This window comes from Phyllopteryx taeniolatus, chromosome 2 (assembly GCF_024500385.1).
Source record: "Phyllopteryx taeniolatus isolate TA_2022b chromosome 2, UOR_Ptae_1.2, whole genome shotgun sequence".
Taxonomy (NCBI): domain Eukaryota; kingdom Metazoa; phylum Chordata; class Actinopteri; order Syngnathiformes; family Syngnathidae; genus Phyllopteryx; species Phyllopteryx taeniolatus.
Window position 1 is genome coordinate 35,829,570 of NC_084503.1, and position 25,636 is coordinate 35,855,205.

Below are 25,636 nucleotides of genomic sequence, written 5' to 3' on the forward strand. Positions count from 1 at the left end.
TCGTCTAGCATCTTGTTAATGCCAAGATATAACTACATGTTTGCACTGCAAAAATATATCCACTTAAAGCCTGTATATATTTATATCCCATATATATCCCATCTAAAGCGAGCATGCCAGCGCAAAGTCTCCGTCCCCAAGCTGGCTGTCAGGTCGGACGTTTACCCCCCCTCTCTCTCTTCCACCTTCTCTCTGTGACCTGCGCACACTCATGGCCAACAACGAGGTGCTCTAAAGCGGCTACGCCAGCGGACAGTCGGAAGAGAAGATACATGTTCGAGGTTTAGGTATTACTAGCTAGCTAACCACATGTAGCAATTGTGTCGGATAACCACTGATGCAAAAGAAGACGCTCAGAGATGGAGATGTACCAGAAGATGCAGTTGGGCAGTCAAGACAGATGGATGCAGCAACAAAAAGCACACAGGCAAGCTAAAGATAACTCTCACGGAGCGGCTGTCTCATCGCATGAGCTGGATGACTGACTGGACAGCTGACCGACGGTTTCATCTGTCCCATATTTTAAAGCAAGCTTTTGAATGGATGTCAAATAGCTTCAGGATCAATGTGTAGTCCTGATTATGAGGCAGTGTGCAGTAGAACAAACTAAGAAGGTGAGAGAGAGAAATGACACAGCCAAGATGGCCCATCTGTACGGGCGATTACTGCTCATTACCTGAGTGACAATTGGATGTGTGTGTTTGTGTGTGTGTGTGTGTGTATCATCATCAGCAGCCATTATCTATCCACTGCAGGATGAAGGCCTTTTCTTCACGTTTCCAACTACTATGACATTTTGCAATTTTTTTCCCGTGTATTCCGGTGTGTTGCATGATTTCATCTCTCCATCTACTTTTAGGTATTCTCCGTGGTCGCTTTGTGTCCAGTGGTATCCAATTGATAGTTTCTGTGGTCCACTTTTTGTCAGCTCTTCGGGCAACATGGCCAGCCTATTTCCATTTAAGGCTTTATATTTTTGAATGACTTCGGTAACTCGCGTCTGCTGTCTTATCCAACTGCATCGTTTCTTGTCGCGAATGCTTATTTTCAACATTTGGCGATCCATGTTCCTTAGGGTTACACATAGTCTTTGTATAACTTTGGCATTCGTAGTCCAAGTTTCACTACCTTAAGTGAGGACTGGCAAAATGCGTTGATGGAAAACTTTGTTTTTCAAGCAAATGGGAAGATTGTTCTTGAATATAACACTAAGCCTTCCATAAGCCTGCCAGGCAAGCTTTAAGCAGCGTTAAACTTCAATGCTTATATTTCAATCCATTGTTACAAGTTGTCCTAAATAGATGTAGTTGGCGACGGCGTCTAGGACATAATCCTCCATTTTGATATCTTTTGTGGACAGTAACGATTGAACATGACCTTCGTTTTGCTTTTGTTCATTTTCAGACCTGAGCGACGGCTTTCTAACTCGAATTCCTGAATACGACGCTGTAGTTGTTCAGCATCGTAGGAGAATAAAATGATGTCATCTGCAAAACGAAAATGGCTCAAATAAGCGCCGTTAATTTTTAGTCCTTCTTTTTCCCAATTGAGCTTTTTAAATATTTCTTCAAGGCAAGCTGTAAATAGCTTCGGAGACAGTCTGTCGCCTTGCCTGACCCCTTTTCCTTGACTTATTTGCACTCTTTCACCATCAATTCGTATTGAACCTGAAAAATCGTTGTATATTGATTGCAGAATGTTGATATAGGTCGGCCCTATCCCTTGATTTACTGGCGCCTGCAATATCGAAGTGGTGGTGACTCAGTCAAACACTTTTTCATAGTCGATGAAGGCTACACACAGAGAAATTTCGTACTCGTTGTGTCGCCGATTATTTGTTGAACTGTCTGTATGTGGCCCATTGTATAAAAACCGCTACGAAAACCCACTTGTTCTATCGGCTGTACTTCACTGAGTTTGATTCCAATTTGTTTGTCCAATATCTTTGCAAAGACTTTATAAATCATTGAGAGCAGGCTTATTGGGAGATAATTTCTTAGGTCCATTCTATCGCCCAGCGTTGAAATAGTTTTACAAGGATTTTATTAAGTTCAGTCCCTCCTGCTTTAACCATTTCAACAGAAATTTAATCCAGACCACAAGCTTTTCCGGCCTTAAGTGAACTAATAGCATTTTCAACCTCTTCATTCAGGATACATGGAACTGGGTCTGTTTCTAGCTTTTCAGTAATCATTCGGTGAGGGTCACTGTATAGGTTGGTATAAAATTATTTAACTCGTACGATTTCTTGGCGGCTGTGAAGTATCGTTCTATCTTTCAAACCAAAAATTATTTTCTTGTGGTGAATTAATGCACGTTTTATGTTTTTTATTCCATGTCCCGCTTCAAGCGTTTTCTGAACAAGCCGAACGTTGTAAGTTTTCTGTATTCTTCTCGTATCTTTTTCCGAATTGTCTTGCACAATTCAACATATTCAATTTTGTTGATAATGCTGCCCCTTTTCTTCATTTCTTGTCGCTTTTTCATTAAGTTGAGAGTAGCTTTAGATATTCTGAATGTTGTCGTCTTTCTCGTTGATGGCACTACTTTGTGTGCAGTTTGAACAGTCCCGTTTACAATTTCGTCGTGTGTTGACAGATCTGTGTCTTTCAGCATTAGAAGAGCTTTAAAGCGATTAGCCAAACGTATTTGAAACTTGTCGCTTCTTTCTTGTATTAAGTTTAATTTGGTAAGCTTGCTCTTTAGAAGTTTCTTTCGTTCAAGTTGGTAATTGATTTGCACTTTGACCCGAACCAATCTGTGGTCACTTCCAATGTCAAATTTGTTTAGGGTGGTGTCATCCGGGCACGGTGGATGACTGGTTAGAGCGTCTGCCTCACAGTTCTGTGGACCGGGGTTCCATTCCCGGCTCCGCCTGTGTGGAGTTTGCATGTTCTCCCCGTGCCTGCCTGGGTTTTCTCGGGGTACTCCGGTTTCCTCCCACATCCCAAAAGACATGCGCGCTAGGTTCATTGAAGTATCTAAGTTGCCCATAGGTGTCAATGTGAGTGCGAATGGTTGTTTGTTGATATGTGCCCTGCGATTGGCTGGAAACCAGTTCAGGGTATACCCTGCCTCCTGCCCGATGATAGCTGGGATGGGCTCCAGCACTCCCGCGACCCTTGTGAGGATAAGCGGCTCAGAATATGGATGGATAGATGGATGGTGCAATCCGTAAATACCCCTTTGTCGTTGGACAGGAAGTAATCTATGATGCCAGTGTTACCTTTGGGGCTTATCCATGTCCACTTTCTGTTCCATTTCTTGTTAAAGAACAAATTGATAAAGTATAAGCCTTCTTGTTCAGCAAATTCTATTAAGCGTTCTCCTCTTTCGTCTCTTGATTCCATTCCGTAGGATCCAATTGATTTCTCGGCTGAGTTGAGTCCAATCCTGGTATTAAAGTCACCCATGACTATTCAAAATTTGTGCTTCGATTGACAATAAAGACGGGATAAATCCTCGTAAAATGCTTCCACCTCATCGTTGGTGTGGCTGATGGTCGGCACATATATTTGCATCAATTGAAGAGAGTAACACTTTCTGATAGAGATGGTACATGTGGCGATTCTATCGGAAACACTTTTGACGCTGGTAACGTAATTGGCGATACTTTTATTAATAATGAAATTATTACCATTACCATTGCGCCCGCTTTCTGATCCTCTGTAATAAAATAAATGGCCATTATTGAGAGTCAACATAGCTTCATCTTTCCAACATATTTCACCAAGCCCAATTATATCCCATTTGATGGCTTTGAGCTCATGTTGTAGCTCTTCTAATCGAGAATCGTCCCTTAGCGTTCGCACTTTGAGCTTCCCAAAAATAAGATTTTGTGCGTTATTTCTTTTTTGCTTCTTTCTTGCTACTTCAAAAGCTTGTCCTTTGGTTTGACAAAAATCTTTGTAGGAGTAACCGTATTCTGGTCTAGCATAGCCAAGTCCGGTGTCCGTAAGCAGCCATAATTAACCCGGTGATTCTTAGCACCCTCTGCCTTAGGCAGAGGCTCTTTGGTCTCCGGGGAATGAGGGCTGTGTTTTTGTTGTACTGCCATGAAGAATATATATATATATATATATATATATGTCTGTGTGTGTGTCTTAGCCTACATTTAGTATTCAGTTCATTGCTCTGATTTACTCCAAAGTTGAGGAAAAAAAATGCATTGAATGTAGTCACTGATCGTGTAGTGGTGCATTTGCTTGACTTTGATGCAGGCAGTGTGGGTTCACTTCCCACTCAGTGACGGTGTGAATATGAGTGTGAATGGTTATCTGTCTGGGTGTGTGCCCTGCGACTGACTGGCGAACGGTTCAGGGTGTAGTCTGCCTTTCGTCTGAAGTCAGCTGGGATATGTTCCAGCACCCCATAACCCTGAACAGGATAAGCGGTAGTGAGAATGGATGGATGCATTGAATGTATGTACATACACTATATTGGTAAAAGTATTTGCTCACCTGCCTTGACTCATATATGAATTTAAGTGACATCCTAGTCTTAATCCATAGGGTTTGACATCGGTCGGTAGTGGGGGTTGTCCAGTGACCAAAGAGTTTCCGGTTCAAATCCCGGATCCAACTGTCCGCATGTCGAAATGTCTTTGGGCAAGACACTAATTTGCTCCCAGTGGGCCTCGCATCGCCTTGTATGGCAGCGGCTGCCCATTGGTATATGAATGTGTGGGTGAATGGGTGAATGTGGGGCTTTGTAAAGCGCTTTGGGCACTGTGATGGTGTAGATAAAAGGCTATGTAAGTTCAGTCCAGTTACCATTTAAACTCTTCTGGGAAGGTTTCCCACAAGGTTTAGGAATGTGTTTATGGGAATTTATGACCATTTTTCCAGAAGCCGATTTGTGAGGTTACACACCGATGTTGGACGAGAAGGCCTGGCTCTCAGTCTCTGCTCTAAATCTTCCAAAAGTGCTCTATGGGGTTGGGGTCAGGATTGTGCAGGCCTGTCAAATTCATCCACATCAAACTCTCTCATCCATGTTTTAATGAAACTTGATTTGTGTATAAATATGCTCCTGGAGGAAAGGGGGAAAAATCCCATAAACTCACTCATAAACCTTGTTGAAAGCTTTACGCTGTTACAGCTGCAAAGGGTAGACCAGCATCATATTAAACCATATGGATTATTATTATAGGTATCACTTAAAATCATAAAAATCAAGGCAGGTGAGCGGATACTTTTGGCAATGTAGTGTATCTGGGATTAAAACCAATGTTCTACTTCTTTTTGGCTTAATGTGAAAATGAAGCATTCCTGTCTGAAAACAACTGCTGTCCCTAGTTTCCTTTTTGATTTTGAAAAATAAAAGCTCACAGAATTTCAGCACAGGCTCCAAAAGTATACATCACGCAACCGACTGAAGCAAACCCAATCCCATTTAATCCATGAAAACAACATAAACATGGTATTACATAAATTCATGTTTGATGTTATGTTCCCCCCCCCCCCCCCCTCCCCCCATTTGTCCCAGTGTGAAAAATAACTCATGTTTAAATGGTACAGGAGCATTTCTCTTGTTCTCTGAAGGCAGGACTCTTTAGCTGTAATTAAGAATTAAGGGGCAATAATTCAACAGTTAAATAAAATCTTACAATAACTTTGTAAGGGATACAAAAAGCCTGCTTGAATTGGGCAATGACCTTATACTAGGTTGACAGCTATTTCAAATGATTGTGTTAATTAGTTTAATTAAGATGAATGTAGAATCCCGCCGAGTAAAACCTCTTTTGTACTTGTTAAATACAAATGTAGTGTTACGTTGTGCCTCTGTTGTGGCACAGCATCACCCTTTGGGTGGCATTATTGCAAGTAAAACAACTAAAAGGTAAAAATTGATTTCCTTTGGATATTGCACTTGAGAATAATATTATACACAAGATTGCATACGTACACAATTGCTTGACATTTCTCTTTATTGCTTGTTAAAGTTTTAAACTATTACGCACATTGATCCAGAAATGGTTGTATTCAGTTTTAGAAACATTTACTGCAATTTATATATATAATTAATTGTATACTGGACATTATAAACTGTACAACTGAACAAAATGATTTAAGACATTGTGTCTGCCAGCCTCATCACATGTCACTCCCCTTCATCCTGCCCATTGTCAGTTTCCCCCTTTTCGTCTCTTAACTCTATTTCAATTTCTTTTCTTTCTTTGTCTGTCCCTTTTGACCTTGCTTTGAGGCCAAATATTTTTTTTTCCCACTGTTCTCTTTTCACAGAGCTCTATGTTACTTTTGGATTGATGATTTAGATTTTTGTCTTTGTCCCCGTAGAGGTTGCCTTTTTAGAGGTTGCCTTTGTCACCCATTGGCTAACTCTAAGTGATCAATTCATAGTGTTTGATTATCATTATTGTCACCGCTTTTATTCTATTAGATTTTAAATTACGTGTTTTTGTTAAAATTCTAATTTCCCTTTATATTTTTCAGATTATTTTTTTGTCTTTCAGCAAAGAGTGAGATGAAATAATGTGCATTGTTCCTTTCCTGTATTTTATTTGTTGTTGGCCGTCATTGATACATACACACTTACATGTCTTCCCAAACAATGATGTAATATAGTTGAGGTGTCAAATTAGTTAAATGCAAATCGATATAGATCACTTATGTAGCATATACTCTATAGCAGCACAGAACGGTGAAATCTTCGTCAGCAGCACCCCTCAAAGACAATTGGATTTCCAGCGTAAAGATATACCTCAACTTGATCACCCGTTGTTTTTGAAAAATGGGGAGAATTTACCAAACTTTACCAAACTCAACTCACTTTACAATAAGCAGCAGTTTGGCACATGGTGAACACAATAAAAGCTTGACGGTGTTTTTGGGGACTCCCAATTGAAGTTTAAGCTACACATGAAACAAAGAATTACATGTTGTGTATTCAAAGCATAACTTTACCTTGGGAAAATGTGCTTGTTTAATGTTAATAAACAATGCCATAGACGGGCTACCCAATAGCATCAATGTCTCTGTGCTCTCACCCTTTATGCAATGGCTATTTTAACAAAAATGGTGCCGCAACACGTTGACATACAATATAACAACACTAACATGTACATATATTTTTATTGCCTGTGAAAAATGACTAATATTACTGCAGCTTACTGAGCAGTTATGACTGTCACCATGTTTATCCCTAGTATACTGCCTCATCGTGTCTAAGGTGCGCACACCAGCAGGGACCACACAATGATTTAATTGTGATGCACAGACTAATATTTTTTTCAATATTGTAGTTAATTATGCTATTGAATATTTTTTAAAGTACAATTCTACAGACTGCTATTTTTCTTCTTTCTTTTTCAAGCTTTTTTTGGGGGGTGAGGCTGGACTGGATTAATGGTATTTTCATTCATTTCAATGGGGGAAAATGATTTGCAATACATTTGTATTTCAGTTACAAGCATGGTCATGGAAGAAATTCAACTTGTAAATCAAGGCACCACTGTAATTGCAGTCTCATGCAATGCAATACTACCAGTGTTTTACTTGATGACTGTAACACAAGCACTGTGTTAAAGATTAAATGTATTCTGAAAAGTTTATTTAGGTTACTACATCTATTTCAGAATATTTAGTCAGAATCACTCCAACTGTATCTTTACAATACATTTATGATCCCCACCTCCTTCTAAATGGTTACACTAATCTTTTAAGTGAAAACAATTTCAATCAATCAGTCACACAGTTTCGACTTACAAGAATAGTAGCAATGATTACAACTAACTGTCGATCAGCAGAGGTAATTTGACTTCCAAATACTTGAAGTGTACCACATCTGGGCACCGTTCCTCAGATTTGCAGGTGCTGATACACCACTACCTTTTACCCAACAATATATTTTATATATCGATAGGTACACTGTGTAATCAAATTAAATAATATAAATATATAACCCATTCAGGCACGATGGCCAGCTGGTTAGAGCGTCTACTTCACAGTTCTGAGGACCGGGGTTCAATCCCCGGCCCCACCTCTGTGTAGTTTGCATGTTGTCCCTGTGCCTGCGTGGGTTTTCTCCGGGCAGTCCGGTTTCCTCCCGCATCCCAAAAACATGCACGGTAGGTTAATTGAAGACTCTAAATTGCCCGTAGGTGTGAATGTGAGTGTGAATGGTTGTTTGTTTATATGTGCCCTGCGATTGGCTGGCAACCAGTTCAGGGTGTACCCCGCCTCCTGCCCGAAAACAGCTGGGATAGGCTCCAGCACTCCCGCGACCCTTGTGAGGATAAGCGGCTCACAAAATGGATGGATGGATATAACCCATTCAAAACTGAGCATTTATTTGATTTGTTATGACAGCAATTTTGCACTCATCACCTGATAATGCAAGGCAAGTGTACATAATTTATCTACATGCACAACAATGCAGGTTGTGAATTTCATGGAAAATTTAATGAGATCTAACATGGGGAATCTACAGGGAAACAATACAGAGGAAAAAACACAACAAACAAAGGACAGACGATCATTGACAGAGGAAACTGACTTGTGATATGAGGTTGGGAGTGAAAATGGGGTGACAATGCCTATAGCTGGGATTCTTGTTCTCGTTAGTTTAAAATCTGCACTAATCTGTACTTTTAGTAGACCGCAAGTTTGACTTACGTGTGTTGACCAATTCAGGCAGTTGGGTCGACCTTACTGGGGTTGGCAAGAGCGCTCACGAGGAATGGTTTGAAGAAAAAGGAAAGAAAAAGAAAAAAGACGCACTTCAAGTGCAGGATGGCCGGAGCGCTGGCATGGGCAATGCTTGCTACGCGGTCAGGGAAAAACTGGCACCGCAATTACTTCCCAACGGATTCTCGTCCGTAAACTGCCCCACACCCAAAAGGGTAGCTTCGGGGAGTTGGCAGGTGCTTCCTGCGGTGCTTCCTGCGGTCCACGTAGCGCAGCAGGGAGGTTCGGTGACTCCCAGCCTCCATCACCTCGTGGTGAGAGGTGGGGGCTCCCGGGCTGGGCCAGACCTTTGGCAGGTGGAACAACGAGAGAGTGAGAGAGCAAGTGAGAGAGAGCGAGACAAAGGAGCTTCGGCGTTTTATCCGCTTCAGAGAGTGAGGCCGGCCCCTTTTGACCAAACGGAAGGCAGACCGTGCCTCTAGAATCGCATTTCATTTTAGGATAATTTGTGGTTTAAAACCATCCATCCATCCATCCATTTTCTGAGCCGCTTCTCCTCACTAGGGTCGCGGGCGTGCTGGAGCCTATCCCAGCTGTCATCGGGCAGGAGGCGGGGTACACCCTGAACTGGTTGGGTTTAAAACCAGTGGAATGAAATATCAATTATTGGATTCAAGATAATGAGATTATATTTGCAATGTGGCATTCGTGTTGTGGGGCGGGTGAGACATTTCATCCGGTTCAGTTGAGAACAGATTTGACATCAGACATTCAAATTTGCAGAAATACAGTCACTAGTGGCGTTCATGTAAAGTTCTTAAAATATTAGATCACATTCAAGTCCAGTGAAGGCTGTGATCCGGGTTTGCAGTGGCTTTCCGCCACCTGTGGGTGTCGCTCATGTCCCGTCCATTGTCCCAGCCCAGATGTGCAGGTGTCACGGAACACAGCAGGAAGGAGAAGTCTTTGTTGTTGAGGCTCTCCCGGCTGGCTGGTGGTGGAAGTTAATTAATTTAGCGTTCTGGTGCGAAACCAGTTGTCTTTGTTTCAGCTTTGATGCTCCTTGGCTTGTAATTCACTTAGCGTCCGCGTTCGAAACGATATGTCTGTGTCTTCGCTTTGATGCTTAGGCCATACTTGCTTTAGATGTCTTTTGTGTATACAGACTGACTCCACGGGGCAGGCGAGGAAGGTATGCGGAACAGCACAAGACTGGGGGTGCTGGGTATCATCTTTAATGGCGTGTCCGTCACACCAGTTTCAATGCAGTTTCTATGTACATTGCTTTTATTTGTTTGTGTTATCTAACCTTCCTGTTACCTTTGAATGCTTTCCATGCAAAAATTCCCTCCATAATAGTTTGAATGCCAAGCCCAAATAGTTTATACTGCACTTCAACGTTTTCAAATTGTATTTTACCAGGTGATCCTGCTGTGTTGAAAATAATTTTCAACATTTTCCTCTGTGTTTTGTAGGTTGTCGGGGTTCATGCTGCCTTCTCCTATAGTCAGCACTGGCTCTATATTGGCCTTGTGGTTTACCACCGATTTTGCCGTCAGTGCACAAGGCTTCAAAGCTGTCTACGAAGGTAAGCTCATGTTTGAACTGTGCGTGAGTATGGTCAGGTTGTTCAATCACCCCGGGCTTCATGTACAAAGACTTGCGTAGATTTCCTCCTAAAACATGGCGTACGCTCAAATCCAGAAAACGTCGTACGCACAAAAATATTTAGATGTATGAAACTCTGCGTACTCATGTACCGTCGTACATTCCAATCAATGTGGAAATGAGCGCACTTGTTGGAGTAGCCGACTTCTCCCTGTCCACGCCCACATTTGAATATGCAAATCATATTTAAATGAACCCTGCAAGCGCGTGTGCGGCTGTCAATGCTGTGGAGACAGAATAGCGCGCACACGCTGAACTAAAAAAGAAGTGGTCAGACATTAAGGTGGATGTGAAACGGAGGACAGCTGCCCACTGCCAAAGTGTGCCCAAAAAAAGGTGGAAGAACCGGCACGGAGGGCCTCACCCCGTTCGAGGAGAGAATCACTGTGATCATGGGTGACGCTGCTCTCTCAGGGGTGATGGGAGGACGTGGCTGACTATGATCACCCCACAAGGTTAATACCATGTATTTTTAGAACTCATTACAAATGTGTTCATACAGTAACCTACACTCAGCCCTGTGAGATAAAGGTTCATGCGTAAGTGTTGTATGTGTGCTATTTGTAATAAATCTTTTGAATTCAAATAGAAGCACATTAGCATATCAAAGAGGATATCAAAAACTTTGACTCCTTTTTGATTACTCAATTTATTATTTTAATACACAGGAGAGGACACGCACGCTGACAAAAAATCATGGGTTTTTTTTTTTAGGAGAAGAGGGGTAAATTATGTCAATTTAAACACATTTTAATCATGTGCAACCGATGCACATGTTCAAATGAAGTAAATTCAAAGGACTCTTTTCAGTGCATGTGCTAGAGTCACAAAGCGATTGTGAGGGCAAGAGGCGGCATAAATGATCGCCTGCCTCGATCAATTAATAGGTGTCCCCACAAATAGCAGTGGTTCATTAAATACACTGGTTAACAAATGAATTCTCAGTCCTTGCCTCAATTGCATTGTTGAAATCAAATGTTGCCGGGCATGAATTGTTCATCAGTGCTAATTATTCATGTGTCTCTGGTGTGCAGATTTATGAGAACAGTTTCACAGTTCTGAGGACCGGGGTTCAATCCCCGGCCCCGCCTGTGTGGAGTTTGCATGTTGTCCCCGTGCCTGCGTGGGTTTTCTCCGGGCACTCCTCCCGCATCCCAAAAACATGCATGGTAGGTTAATTGAAGACTCTAAATTGCCCGTAGGTGTGAATGTGAGTGTGAATGGTTGTTTGTTTATATGTGCCCTGCGATTGGCTGGCAACCAGTTCAGGGTGTACCCCGCCTCCTGCCCGATGTTAGCTGGGATAGGCTCCAGCACGCCCACGACCCTAGTGAGGAGAAGGGGCTCGGAAAATGGATGGATTGTACTGCTCAGCTGCTTGGTCATGCAGTATGGTGGATCTGCATGCCTTTTTATGCCAGAACAGTTTTACTGTGCTACATGAGAGTTTGATGTACTCCCTCTGTTGTTATTTGTTGTTTTGAGATTAATATTTATTAGAAATGCAGGCGGACAGAACAAGGTGTGAGCGGAGCCAGAGAGAAAAGAGAAAACTGAGTAAAAACAACAATAACAATATCACAACAGTCCAAGAATGACATTACCTAGTTTTCTTTTTTTTTTAATCCATATGTGGACTGGGAAAAAGCAGTGCTACACCCCGTGAGAAAGGGACACAACAAGTAACAAAATAGGACTCCATGGGACCAGATAATGAGCCAGGCAGTGTTCCCGGTGTGTTGTGGGTGCCCCCCCCCCCCCCATGCCATGCCATGCCATGAGCCTAGTCGTGACTACCCACCTCACACCCTGTTACTAGGATCACCAGGCAACCTTTGTCCACCCAGTTCAACACCACTGCAATTTACTGGATATTTAAGAATATCATTTAGGAATCCTCCTGTTTGGCTGGGAAAAAAGGGCAAGAAATACAGTATGTACACTGCATATGGCATTGGTGTCAGTCTTTAGAACAGACAAATCAGAGGGCAGCATCTTGTGTGTTGAATAGGCCATATTTTTCCCAGGTGGAGGATGCAAGTGAGCCTGGGCTCTGTTGGTGATTTATGAGAAAAGCTGCCCTTGTTAATGGTTCTGTGTGGGCGACTCACAGCTCGCTGCTGCTGTCTTGGTCTCCCCAGTATCAGTTGGAGCTTGTGTGAGTGTTTACACAGTGTAAATGTAAGGCTATCTTTTCATTTACTCGTGTACTCTTCATTGCTGCACTGAGATATGCATCAGCTACCACCGCGAGTGCTTGTTGTGTGTTGACTTCCTTCTCTATGCAAGCAGCAACACTTAGATATAGATAGATAGATAGATAGATAGATAGATAGATAGATAGATAGATAGATAGATAGATAGATAGATAGATAGATAGATAGATATTGGCATGCCTATTGGGACTCAAAGGCAGCGCCTAACATTTTGGAGACATACAAATGCAAACACGCACACACACACATACTCACACAGGGTTGTATCACAGGAGTTCATTTATGAATCATTAACTCCAAATATCAAAGACAAAAATGACCATATATGCATACTTACGCAGTGTGGATGTCTGTGTATCTAGTTAAGTAATTATAGTTAGTCAGTCCAAAGTCAGCCGAGATTTCTTGCACAGGTCTTGTTCCCTGTAACCAGTCTTGATCATCAGCATTTGTAAACAGGTATAGCTACTCAAAGAGAAGATAGGAAAACTATGAGGGACCAATAGAGACATAATTCAAGATTACCACCACACTTACTATTGAAACACTCTTCACATGACTGAAATGCTCTCATACACAATACAGTGGACCCCCGCTTTTCATGGGGGATAGGGACTGGGCCGGACCATGAATAGTGAAAACTCGTGGATATTTGACACCCATTATAATTGCATTGAAAACATTTGTTTCGAGAAAGGGGGGAAAAACAAAGAAAAAAAACCACAAATTCTTCAATAAACATCACTAAGCATTTTCAGGGTTGGTTCCCTGACAAAAAATAAAAAAAAAACTCCAAAAGAAGAAAGAAAAAGAAAAATTGAAAAAATTTAAAAGAAGTTGAAAAAAATGGGAAGAAAATTGAAAGAAAATCCACAGATAGGTGCATCCATAGATTCCGAACCTCGAGTGTGTGGGGGTCCACTGTATTGACTTTTTTTTTCCACTCATAAACACTTGTGAAACACTCTCATCTACAATACTAAAACGTTCTCATACACATGACTGAATTGCTTTCGTCATCCACACTACTGAAATGCTCTCATACTGTACACGATTCAAATGCTTTTATACATACGCTTTATACACACTACTGAAAGACATATATTTCCATTTATATGTGTATATATACATGTCTTTACACACATACTAAGAATACATTTGGTGCACACGCTCTCATGGCGAGAGCCAGGTTACAATGTGCTCTGTGACGTGTCTGGGGGGAAATGGTGGCGTGATGTCAATATTGTCGCCAGCAATACCACCAGAGTGTGTGTCAGATTTGTCTACGAGCGCATTTCAGTAGTGGCCATGAGAGTGCTTCTGTTGTGTGTATAAGAGCGTTTCAGTAGTATGCATGAGTGAAAGAAATTCAGTTGTGTGTTTGAGAGTGTTTAAGTATTGTGTATGAGAGCATTTAACTAGTGTTTATAAGCAAAAAAAAAAAAAAAGATCTGTATTAGGTGTGAGAGCATTTCAGTCGTGTGAATGAGAGTGTTTCAATAGCATGTGTGAGAGGTAATCCTGAATTATGTCCCTAACGGCCACTCATAGCAAAACAAACACACGTTGGACACGCAGGTGGCAGACAGAGATGGGCTGTAGCATCCAATTTCCTGATCGCCATCAATTGCAATTCAAAAATTCTCAATACTTTAAATTGTTCAATATGACTGCAAAGATGTGTGTCTGTGTGTGTGTGTGTGAGCATGTGAGCGTGTGAATGTGTGTCTTTGTGAACGAGAGAGCGAGAGAGAGATATTACAGCATGGCAATGACCATAAAATAGGGCTAAAGTTGTCATATGCACTGCCGAAACAACAATAGAAACATCTGCAACTTACTACAAGGTGTTTTCTTAATTTAGAAGTGGGCTGAAATATCCACATTTGGGCAGACGCAAGACTCCGTCATCATAATCAACATCTGCATCATAAAGCTGTTGTTTTTCAGAGTCTGTGAAGAAAACACTCGCGCGGCTGTTTCCACCCCCAAAAAACAGTCATCCTGCAAAGGTTTTGTGTGTGGTTATGTGACTGCCTTGTGCTGTCAGATTGGTGAATTGGGGTCAAATGACACTAGTGATCACGTTGGATTGGCGCAACGGCGCCCTATGCAGAAGTCGAAGATGAAGTCTAAAAATAGATGCATGGACTAATGGATAAATAAAAGTAGGATGTCGATCATTGTAACGGAGTAAAAGTAACGATTTGGAGTAAAAGTATCGATTCTTCTTAACATACATAAAAACCCTTCCCCAAAAAATTACAATATCATGGAAAAGTTTATTGATTTCCATAATTCCTTTCATAGATTATAGATTCAGTGCCCGCAATTTAAACAATTTCAATTATGTATTTGTTTATTTTTACATAATTTTGGCTTCCAGCTCATAAAACCCACGAAATCAGGAATTCAAAAAAATTAGAACACTGTGAAGATATCACCTTTTACTCCTCAGTTTTTGTAGAAAAAAAGAAAGAAATTAGGGTCGCATTAAATTAATCAAAATATGGTACTTTCAAAACGATATGTTAATCTTCAATACTTGATTGGGAATCCCTTTGGTTTAATCACTGCCTGGATGGACTGTGGCATTGAGGCAATCAGCCTGTGGCATTGTCTGGGAGTTATGGAAGCCCAGATTTCCTTTTCAGTTCTTCTTTGTTTTTAGGTCTGGTGCCACTCATTTTCCTCTTGAAAATACCCCATCGATTCTCAATGGGGTTTAGAGTCGGGAGTTGGCTGGCCAGTCAAGCACTTTGATGGCATGGGCATCAAACCAGGTTTTGGTGCTTCTGGCAGTATAGGCAGGGGCTCAGGCTCAGAAGTGGCTTGACCCGAGGAACCCGAGAGTTGTAGCCCATCTCCCGGATGAGTCGAAATGTGTTTTTGAAGCTGTGACTCCCGCCTCATTCCACTCTGATAATCCGCTGAACCCCACGGTCATCTCTTTTGCCGTTGCATCTTCTGCTGCCACATTTTGTCCTTCCACTAGACTTTCCATTGATATGCTTGGACACAGCACCCTGTGAACCGCCAGCCTCCTTAACTAAGAACATTTGTGGCTTACCATCCTATGGAGGGTATCGGTGGTGGTCTTCTGGTCAGTTGTCAAATCTGCAGTCTTCGTCATATTGAACCCAACTGAGACAATTGAACCAAACTGAAGCAATTTAATGACACCTGGGGAAACGTGCAGGTGCTTTTAGTTTAGTAGATGATTAGTGTGTGACACTCAGTTTAAAACATTTATGCCCTGCAAAATTTCAGTTGATTTCTTCACAGTATTCTAATTTTTTGAATTCCTGATTTTGTGGGTTTTCTGAGCTGGAGGCCCAACTATGTAATAATAAACAAATAAATACTTAAAATTGTTTAAATTGTGGGCCCTGTATCTATAATCTATGAAAGTGTAACTTTTTGAATGGAATTAGGGAAGTAAATAAACTTTTCCATGATATTGTAATTTTTTTTGGAAAGGGTCTGTACTCAAGTAAAAGTAAAACGTATGGTGCATTCAAACCATCTGACAAGCACAATGTATCCAAAATGTTGCTAGAGTAAATATAATGGAGTAAACACGTTACTACCCACTTCTGCTCGTTACAACCTACGTCTGGGCCTTGGTTTACGTAGCCACGGTGCAAATGGGGGAAAACCGCTTACCTTCCTTGACTTCCTAGCAAAAGAAACACACATCCTGGACAAAAACGGACTTTATAACCCTTTACAGCTTTCCTCCATAATGGAATGTTGCTTGAGCAGTAAAACAGTGATAATCTCTAACCTGTGTAGGTCGTACTTTTCATGCATGCGTAACTGAGTCATTATATTTAGCATTTTCAAAATCAGGTGAAAACAAAAAAAGAAAACACTCCAACAAATAGCAGCATTTCTGAACTCCTGTTTAGATGCCAATGTTGTAGTGAGCAGAATAATACTGCCAGGAGAAGTTGTGCCATAGCAAGGGTCTGAATGGCTATAGCTCAATCTCCTAATGTTGATGTCATGTTGGTCTTATTTTGGAAAAAATTACAGTACTTTAGACTGAATCAGCAGTGCTTCTGCTGTAGAAGAGCAAGAATACAAATGATAAAAGATAAGGAGCAAAATCAACCAACACAAGTTAGAAGATGAAAATTAAAATCTCATGGTGCATTGCTGCATGAGCAGCAAACAGGTACAGGTATTTTCCATTTGTGGTACATAAGCTTTTGTAGTCAATATGCTTCTTTCATAACCCGACTTGAGAGAGTGCCTTCATATAATTTCCACTTCTATATAATTACCAATGTCCATCCATCCATCCATCCATCCATCCATTTTCTACCACTTATCTGAGGTTGGGTCGCGGGGGCAGTAGCTTTAGCAGGGACGCCCAGACTTCCCTCTCCCCAGCCACTTCATCCAGCTCTTTCGGGGGGATCCAGAGGCGTTCCCAGGCCAGCCGAAGGACGTAGTCTCTCCAGCGTGTCCTCAGTCGTCCCCGGAGTCTCCTCCCGGTGGGACATGCCCGGAACACCTCACCAGCGAGGCGTCCGGGAGGCATCCGAATCAGATGCCCCAACCACCTCATCTGGCTCCTCTCGATGTTGAGGAGCAGCGACTCTACTCTGAGATCCTCCCGGATGACCGAGCTTCTCACCCTATCTCTAAGGGAGAGCCCGGACACCCTGCGGAGGAAACTCATTTCGGCCGCTTGTATCCGGGATCTTGTCCTTTCGGTCACGACCCACAACTCGTGACCATAGGTGAGGGTAGGAACGTAGATCGACCGGTAAATTGAGAGCTTCGCCTTTCAGCTTAGCTCCTTCTTTACTACAACGGACCGACACAAACTCCGCATCACTGCAGACGCTGCACCGATCCGCCTGCCAATCTCCCGTTCCATTCTTCCCTCACTCGTGAACAAGACCCCAAGATACTTGAACTCCTCCACTTGGGGCAGGATCTCATCCCCGACCTGGAGAGGGCACGCCACCCTTTTCCGACTGAGGACCATGGTCTCAGATTTGGAGGTGCTGATTCTCATCCCAGCCGCTTCACACTTGACTGCGAACTGTTCCAGTGAGAGTTGGAGGTCAAAGCTTGATGAAGCCAACAGAACCACATCATCTGCAAAAAGCAGAGATGCAATACTGAGGCCACCAAACCGGACCCCCTCTACGCTTCGGCTGCGCCTTGAAATTCTGTCCATAAAAGTTATGAACAGAATCGGTGACAAAGAGCAGCCTTGGCGGAGTCCAACCCTCACCGGGAACGAGTCCGACTTACTGCCGGATATGCGGACCAAACTCTGACTCTGGTCGTACAGGGACCGAACAGCCCGTATCAGGGGGTTCGATACCCCATACTCCCGAAGCACCCTCCAGAGGACTCCCCGAGGGACACGGTTGAACGCCTTCTCCAAGTCCACAAAACACATGTAGACTGGTTGGGCGAACTCCCATGCACCCTCGAGGACCCTGCCGAGGGTGTAGAGATGGTCAACTGTTCCACGGCCAGGACAAAAACCACACTGCTCCTCCTGAATCTGAGATTCGACTTCCCGACAGACCCTCCTCTCCAGCACCCCTAAATAGACCTTACCAAGGAGGCTGAGGAATGTGATCCCCCTGTAGTTGGAACACACCCTCCGGTCCCCCTTCTTAAAAAGGGAGACCACCACCCCATTCTGCCAATCCAGAGGCACTGTCCCCGATGCCCACGCAATGTTGCAGAGGCGTGTCATCCAGGACAGCCCCACAACATCCAGAGCCTTTCGGAACTCCGGGCGAATCTCATCCACCCCCGGGGGCCTTGCCACCGAGGAGCTTTTTAACCACCTCAGTGACCTCAACCCCAGAGATAAGAGGGCCCGCCTCAGAGAACCCACACTCTGCTTCCTCATGGGAAGGCGTGTCTTTGAAGGTCTTTGAAGTATTCTCCCCACCGACTCACAACGTCCCGAGTCGAGGTCAGCACCGCCTCATCCCCACTATACACAGTGTTGGTGGTGCACTGCTTTCCTCTCCTGAGACGCCGGATGGTGGACCATTCCATTCCCATTCCCCCACCCGAAGGCGGAGGGAGGCTACCCGCTCGTCCACCGGGGTGAATCCCAACGTACAGGCGCCAAGCCGGGGGGCAATAAGTGTACGTACCCACACCTGCTCGGCGCCTCTCACCGTGGGCAACTCCAGAGTGGAAGAGAGTCCAACCCCTCTCGAGAGGACTGGTACCAGAGCCCAAGCAGTGTCTGGAGGCGAGTCCGTCTATATCTCGTCGGAACTTCTCGACCTCACACACCAGCTCGGGCTACTTCCCTGCCAGAGAGGTGTCATTCCACGTCCCTAGAGCCAGCTTCTGTAGCCGGGGATCGGATCGCCTTCGGTCCCAGCCTTCAGCCACCGCCCAGCTCACACTGCACCTGACCCCAATGGCCCCTCCCACAGGTGGTGAGCCCATGGGAAGGGGGACCCACGTTACCCTTTCGTTCTGTGCTCGGCCGGGCCCCATGGGTGCAGGCCCGGCCACCAGGCGCTCGCCTTCGAGCCCCACCACCAGGCCTGGCTCCAGAGGGGGGCCCCGGTGACCAGGGCAAGGGAAACCTGAGTCCATTTTTTTGTCGTCATCATAAGGGGTCTTTGAGCCGTGCTTTGTCTGGTCCCTCACCTAGGACTTGTTTGCCATGGATGAAACTTCCAGGGGCATAAAGCCCCAGACAACTTAGCTCCTAGGATCATTGGGACACACAAACACCTCCACCACAATAAGGTGGCGGCTCAAGGAGGGGTAATTACCAATGTTCATACAAATATTTGTTTACAATTTTTTGACAGAAATTATTCACATTGATATATCCAGTCACCATTTTTTCACCTCGACTGAATGGCTTTCTTGTTTAACATTTCTGCTTTAGTTAAACAAGTCCATGATTTTATGAAAGTAGACCAAATTGAATTACCGGTGTGCACACACACGGCTAATAGATGAAGCCTAAGAGAGGTACAAAGTCTGGGGAAAAAAGAGGTACACAGTAAGGATGAGTGCTTTAAATGAAGCCATCCTGTAAGTAATGGCAAGCAATCCCTTGCTGCTAAAAAGCCAAGTTTCCAAAGTAGCCCTGCAAAGACAAGATAATCATCAATTAATTTGGCCCCAAAGCCAGAGGAGAGCAGCGGGAGAGAGGTGTGAATGGAGACATTTAAAATGAGAAGGGAGATGACTGGGAACGTGAGGGAAGCATGGAGATGCATAGAGGGGAATGTATCTGTCTGTAATCAGACATTAGGGATGAAACTCAATATTAATGGATCAGAGGGGGGAAATGGTATGAACTTCACCATCATTATCAACATCAAACTTAAAAGTCACAGCAATTTTGTATCCTGATGTAATGGATACAAAGATCTAAAAGGGATTTGTGTCACATGCAATCCTCCCATCTCACTCAGCTCATCAACTCTTTCTTTTAAAAAAGAAGACTTGGAAAATCCATCCATCCATCCATCCATTTTCTGAGCCGCTTCTCCTCACTCGGTTCGCAGGCGTGCTGGAGCCTCTCCCAGCTATCATCGGGCAGGAGGTGAGGTACACCCTGGACTGGTTGCCAGCCAACCCCAGGGCACATACAAACAAACAACCATTCCACTCACATTCACACCTAAAGGCAATTTAGAGTCTCCAATTCATGCAGGTTTTTGGGATTTGGGAGGAAACCGGAGTCCCCGGAGAAAACCCACGCACGCACGGGGAGAACATGCAAACTCCACACAGGTGGGGCGAGGGATTGAACCCCGGTCCTCAGAACTGTGAGGCTGATGCTCCAACCAGTCGTTCACCGTGTCGCCGACTTGGAAAATGGAAAATAAATTGAAGTTAATAAGGGTCATACTGTATATTTGTAACGTTCATATACAGCTACATCTCAATAATTTAGAATATGGTCGAAAAGTCAATTTATTTCTGTACACATACATTATACTGAATAGATTGATTAAACACTTGGGAAAAAGATTTTCAGTCAGAATCATCTTTATTTTTATTTTTAAAAAAAATCTTAAAATAGCAGGGAAACACCACAAAGCATTTTCAGGGTTGGTTGCTCCCAAAAAAGGAAAAAAACAACAACCCAAAAGAATTAAAAAATAAAATAAAATGAAAATATTGAAAAGTAGTTTAAAAAATGGGAAGAAAATTGAAACAAAATCCAGAATAAGAATCATCTTTATTTGCCAAGTGTGTTTTTGACATAGATTTTGCATTCTCTTGTCTTAGTTCTGGCAGCGTGCAAGTCTTCAAGGGTAGGTAGGGGCGTACCAACAACTTCTTTTAGCAGTCCTGATTGTCCGTTGCAGTCGGAGTTTGTCCTTTTTTGTGGCAGCACCAAACCAGACTGTGATGGATGAACACAGGACTGAGTCAATGACTGCTGTGTAGAACGGCATCAACAGCTCCCGTGGCAGGCTGTGCTTCCTCAGAAGCTGCAGGAAGAATATCCTCTGCTGGGCCTTTTTGAGGATGGAGTTGATGTTGGTCTCCCACTTCAAGTCCTGAGAGACTGTAATTCCCAGGAATTTGAAGGTCTCAACGGTTGACACAAGGCAGTTGGACAGCGTGAGGGGCAGCTGTGGCGTAGGTTGCTTCCTGAAGTCCACGATCATCTGTACAGTCTTGAGCGTGTTCAGCTCCAGGTTGTGTCGGTCGCACCACAGCGCCAGCCGCTCCACTTCCTGTCGATACGCAGACTCATCACCGTCTTTGATGAGGCTGATGACAGTGGTGTCGTCTGCAAATTTCAGAAGTTTGACAGCCAGGTGTGTTGAGGTGCAGTCATTCGTGGAGAGAGAGAAGAGCAGCGGAACGAGGACACAACCTTGGGGTGGCCCGGTGCTGGTGGTGCATGTAGATGAGGTGGTGTCCTCCAGCCTCACCTGCTGTGTTCTGCTCATCAGGAAGCTGTAAATCCACTGGCAGATGGCAGGCAAGATGCTGAGCTGGAGAAGCTTGGAGGAGAAGAGTTCGAGGATGATGGTGTTGAAGTCCACGAACAGGATCCTCGTGTAGGTCCCCGCGCCGTGGCGGTGTTGTGTCATCCACAGACCTGTTTGCTCGGCAGGCGAACTGAAGAGGGTCCAGCAGGGGTCCTGCGACACTCTTGAGGTGGTCCAGCACTATGCATTCAAAGGATTTCATAACCTCAGGGCGACAGGCCTGTAGTTATTCAGACCCGAGATTGCAGGTTTCTTCAGGACTGCGATGATGGGGGAGCGTTTGAAATAGGATGGTACTTCACACAGTTCCAGAGATCTATTGAAGGTCTGTGTAAAGACTGGAGCGAGCTGATCTGCGCAGACTTTGAGGCAGGATGGGGACACAATGTCTGGATCTGCCGCTTTGTTGATCTTTTGTTGTTTGAAGATACGTCTCACATCCTGTTTGTGGATTGTCAACCCAGGAGGGGGACCCAGAGGTGTGATGGTGGTTGATGGTGTGGCTGGATGGGTGAGGGGTGTGAAAGTGTTCTTTTAAAATCTGCAGTCGAAGGTGTTCAAATTCCTGGGTGGGCAAATTCCCGCCAAATTTCTAAATTAACAATCATTTTCATTGTTTCTTGATTGTTAAGTAATATTCTAATTTCTAGAGGTGGTGAATTTTAGGTTTCTGTTTGCTGTAAGCTATAATCATCCAAATTATACATAAACAGTATATTAAAAATAAGTCATTAAATATTTCACTCTGAGTGTGTGTTGTGCATCTCTTTAATATGAGTGTCACTTTTTGAATTGACTTAGTGTACCTAACTAAATCAAGCTTTTGCCACTGTTCTAGTTTATTGAGATGTAACTGTATCTTGCCTCATGTGTCCCTCCATTGTTTCCCAAATTCAAGCTGAAAGCTTAAATGCTTGTTTTGCCCTCATGGTGCCAAATGCTAAAACGTATACATACCTTTAATAAAAGATTGCCTCTCTTCAAATGAGTTTCAAATTGTCGCTTAGCAACAAGGACCAGTGCCAGAATTTCCCCTGAGCATTTTTTAAGTGCTGCTACGTGAAAGTGCAAAGGCAGCGCCAGGACTGTCCCACACTGAGGAAATATTGTGGAACTTGCGACATTATTTGTGCTGCTGGTAATTTAAAAGCTGTTTTCACACAGGACAGATTCCCAAAATGGACCAAAATAGTTTTATATAGGTCACAATTTATCACCCCATCCATTTGCTATACCACTTGTCCTCTTTGGTGTCATGGAGTCTATCCCAACTGACTTTGGGGGAGAGGCAAAGTACACCCTTGACTGGTTGCCAGTCAGTGGACGATAAACAAACAATCATTCACACTAACACCTTGGGACAGTTTATGGTCTTCAATTAACCTATCATACATGATTTTGAAATGTGGGAGGAAGTCAAAGTAACCGGAGAGCTCCCACGCATGTACGGAGAGAACATGGGAACTCCACACAGAAGGGTCAGAGCTAATATTCGAACCTCAAACCTCAGAATTGAGGCTGATGTGCTAAAAATAAGCCTAATTTAGGTAAAATTGATCATTTTGCCTCTTATACCCAATAGTATCGAAAAAGATAAAAGATAAAACATTCCTTGTGTTCAATTATAACTACATGAGGAAGAATAATATATAATTCCAAAATAATGACTATTAGCATATTTAATTGAAATTTAGGAGCTGTTTGTATGGGTAAATGTGATTTAATTTACATTACCACAAAGTACATTTCATAATTTTCATTTTACATTTGCACAAAGCTGCCTGAATTTGTCAGACTTAATAACTACAAATCATCCGTAATTTTGTAGCTGCATTTCACTGTGTGGGAGGCATCTCCGTGGGAAGAAAAAAAAAATAAAATTACTCCTATCACCGTCTTTTAGCCTAAGAAAGCGCCCGTAAATTCGTATTTGTTCTATTCCCTCAATTTGCTGCAGATTTTCTTGGAACCTGAATGCAACATGAGTTGGAAGCCCATTAGAGAAGCTTTGGATGTTAAACACATGCATACAGTCAAACATGCGCCAACATATTTTCACAAACATGCAAACATATTGTAGGTGAATGATGGAGATTACTTAGGAATTCTACAGAGGGAAAACAAATAAGAGGACATAAGATGTTCTGCCCCAGCTTTTTGTATTTTAGGTGTAATTCTAATGTTGAACACTAGATGGTAGCTGCCATGCTCTTTTGTTTGACACTGTATACATTTGACCAAAGAAGAACAAATACAGGAAGTAATTCAGTGCCGCTTCATTTTTGCTCAAGATTTGTGAGAATATTGCATTCTGCAGCCTTTGCTCATCCTTCAGAAAGCAATGGCTGTAAGTTAATTTAATGTGCATCTTTGAGCATGTTCGGTGATGGATGATAAAATAATTTTATCTTGAGAAAAACGGGATTTACTTTGTAAACTAAGCTTTTGATTTTATGCAAGCTATTTCTTAGATGTTTGCATTCCTGTTTGCATTTTCTATTCAACTTAGGTGTTTAATACTCTCTCTCATAGGTGAGGTATGATGAAAATTATAGGCCTCGCTGATCTTTTTAAGTGGGAGAACTTGCACAATTGGTGGCTGACGAAATACTTTTTTGCCCCAATGTAGCTTGTTCTATGGTGTGTACAGTTAGCCAGTATACATCCATCCATTTTCTGTACCGCTTTATCCTCACAAGGGTCACGGGCGTGCTGGAGCCTATCCTAGCTATCTTTGTGCATGAGGCGGGGTACACCCTGAACTGGTCGCCAGCCAATCGCACACACATTGACACCTAAGGGCAATTTAGAGTCATCCAGCATACAGTTCTCAAAAATATTATGTCGCTACAAAACCTACAGGAAGTGAAACCTAATGGGGTCCAGTCCTTGCAGCCACTGTAAAACAGCTCGCACTCTTCTGGATCAACTTTCTTCAAGATTTTGGAGTGGGTTTATGTGACTCTGGGCCAGGTGACGCACAGTGTTGCAGTTGATCCCAAACATGTTTGTTAGGGGATGAGGTCTGGGCTATTTCTCAAGTTCCTCTACATCATACTCATACTAGCCAGCCAGCCAGGTTGAACTTAATTGAGTATTGGACTGAGAACTTTAGTCTATTAAGTATTTTTATTTCCCCCTCCATTACTCGTTACAGTATTATTCACTTTCTTTCATGAGTCTGGACTCATAAACACCCACTCGGAACAGCTTCCATAATCTTGCCGTCTTGATGTAGAGCTTTGCACCAACACTGCCAAGAGCCCCGCACAGTCACGACTTTTGGAGGCTAAGGGATCACAGATTTCTGCTGAGGGAATTTGGGTCCTTTGACATGTTGTTACGCCTAGTAAAATATTTTTCATCTGTAGTTTATTCTGAAGCCTCCAGCCACATCTTTTTCTTGGTGGTGTCTTTATTCTACAGTTTCATCTTCACAAACACTCAAATAACAAGCACAGAATAAAAGGAAATAGGAAGCAAATAGCAATGGCAGAAGATTGCAATACTTAAATGTATTTGTTGACATCATATAGAAAATATATGGGATGTTGACAATAAGATATCTGAAGGAGATACTTTGATTAAGGCTTTCGAAGGAAAGTATTTTATAATAGTGTTACATGCAACAGCATTATTTTATTCAAGGTATAGTCCTGAGCCTGCCATTCCTCAAGTCATCAATTATTAATATTTTAATATTTAAATATGCTCTCTACTATTGTGGAAGTCAGATTGTTGTCATGAATCACAAAGATCAGCGGACTGTGGTTGTCCTCAGTATGTCTGTATCATCCATGCATGTCTTTAAATTTAGCCGGTGGATGGGACGTTTGGAGAAAGCTAAAAAAAAAAAATAATTCATAATAACCTAAATACTGCAACTACTGAATTATGTGTATTATTGGTCAATCAAATTAAAATGGTCATATATTTGTGTTTAGTTTACAATGGAGTTGTGTTAAAACGTTGATTCAAAATATTATATTTGGCAATGTTTGAATGAATTCCTAATGTTGAAGCTCAACTAACTCATCTAGCTCAATAAAAATTGGAACTCAATCAGCTGTTTTGTTTTTTAACGCACGTTCTTCATATGACATTTCACTTTGTGACTTTTCCCCTCTTC

At 42.8% G+C, this 25,636-nt stretch overlaps 1 protein-coding gene across 2 annotated transcripts in view; it reads left to right on the forward strand.

The window, feature by feature from the left end:
* The window catches only part of LOC133474361 (CUB and sushi domain-containing protein 1-like), a 570,296-nt gene that overhangs the window by 204,796 nt on the left and 339,864 nt on the right, over positions 1-25,636 (forward strand). For both annotated transcript variants that reach the window (XM_061765990.1, XM_061765991.1), the window contains exon 3: positions 10,124-10,236. In XM_061765990.1, the coding sequence (XP_061621974.1) occupies positions 10,124-10,236 (113 nt within the window). The remainder of the gene's footprint in view (positions 1-10,123; positions 10,237-25,636) is intronic.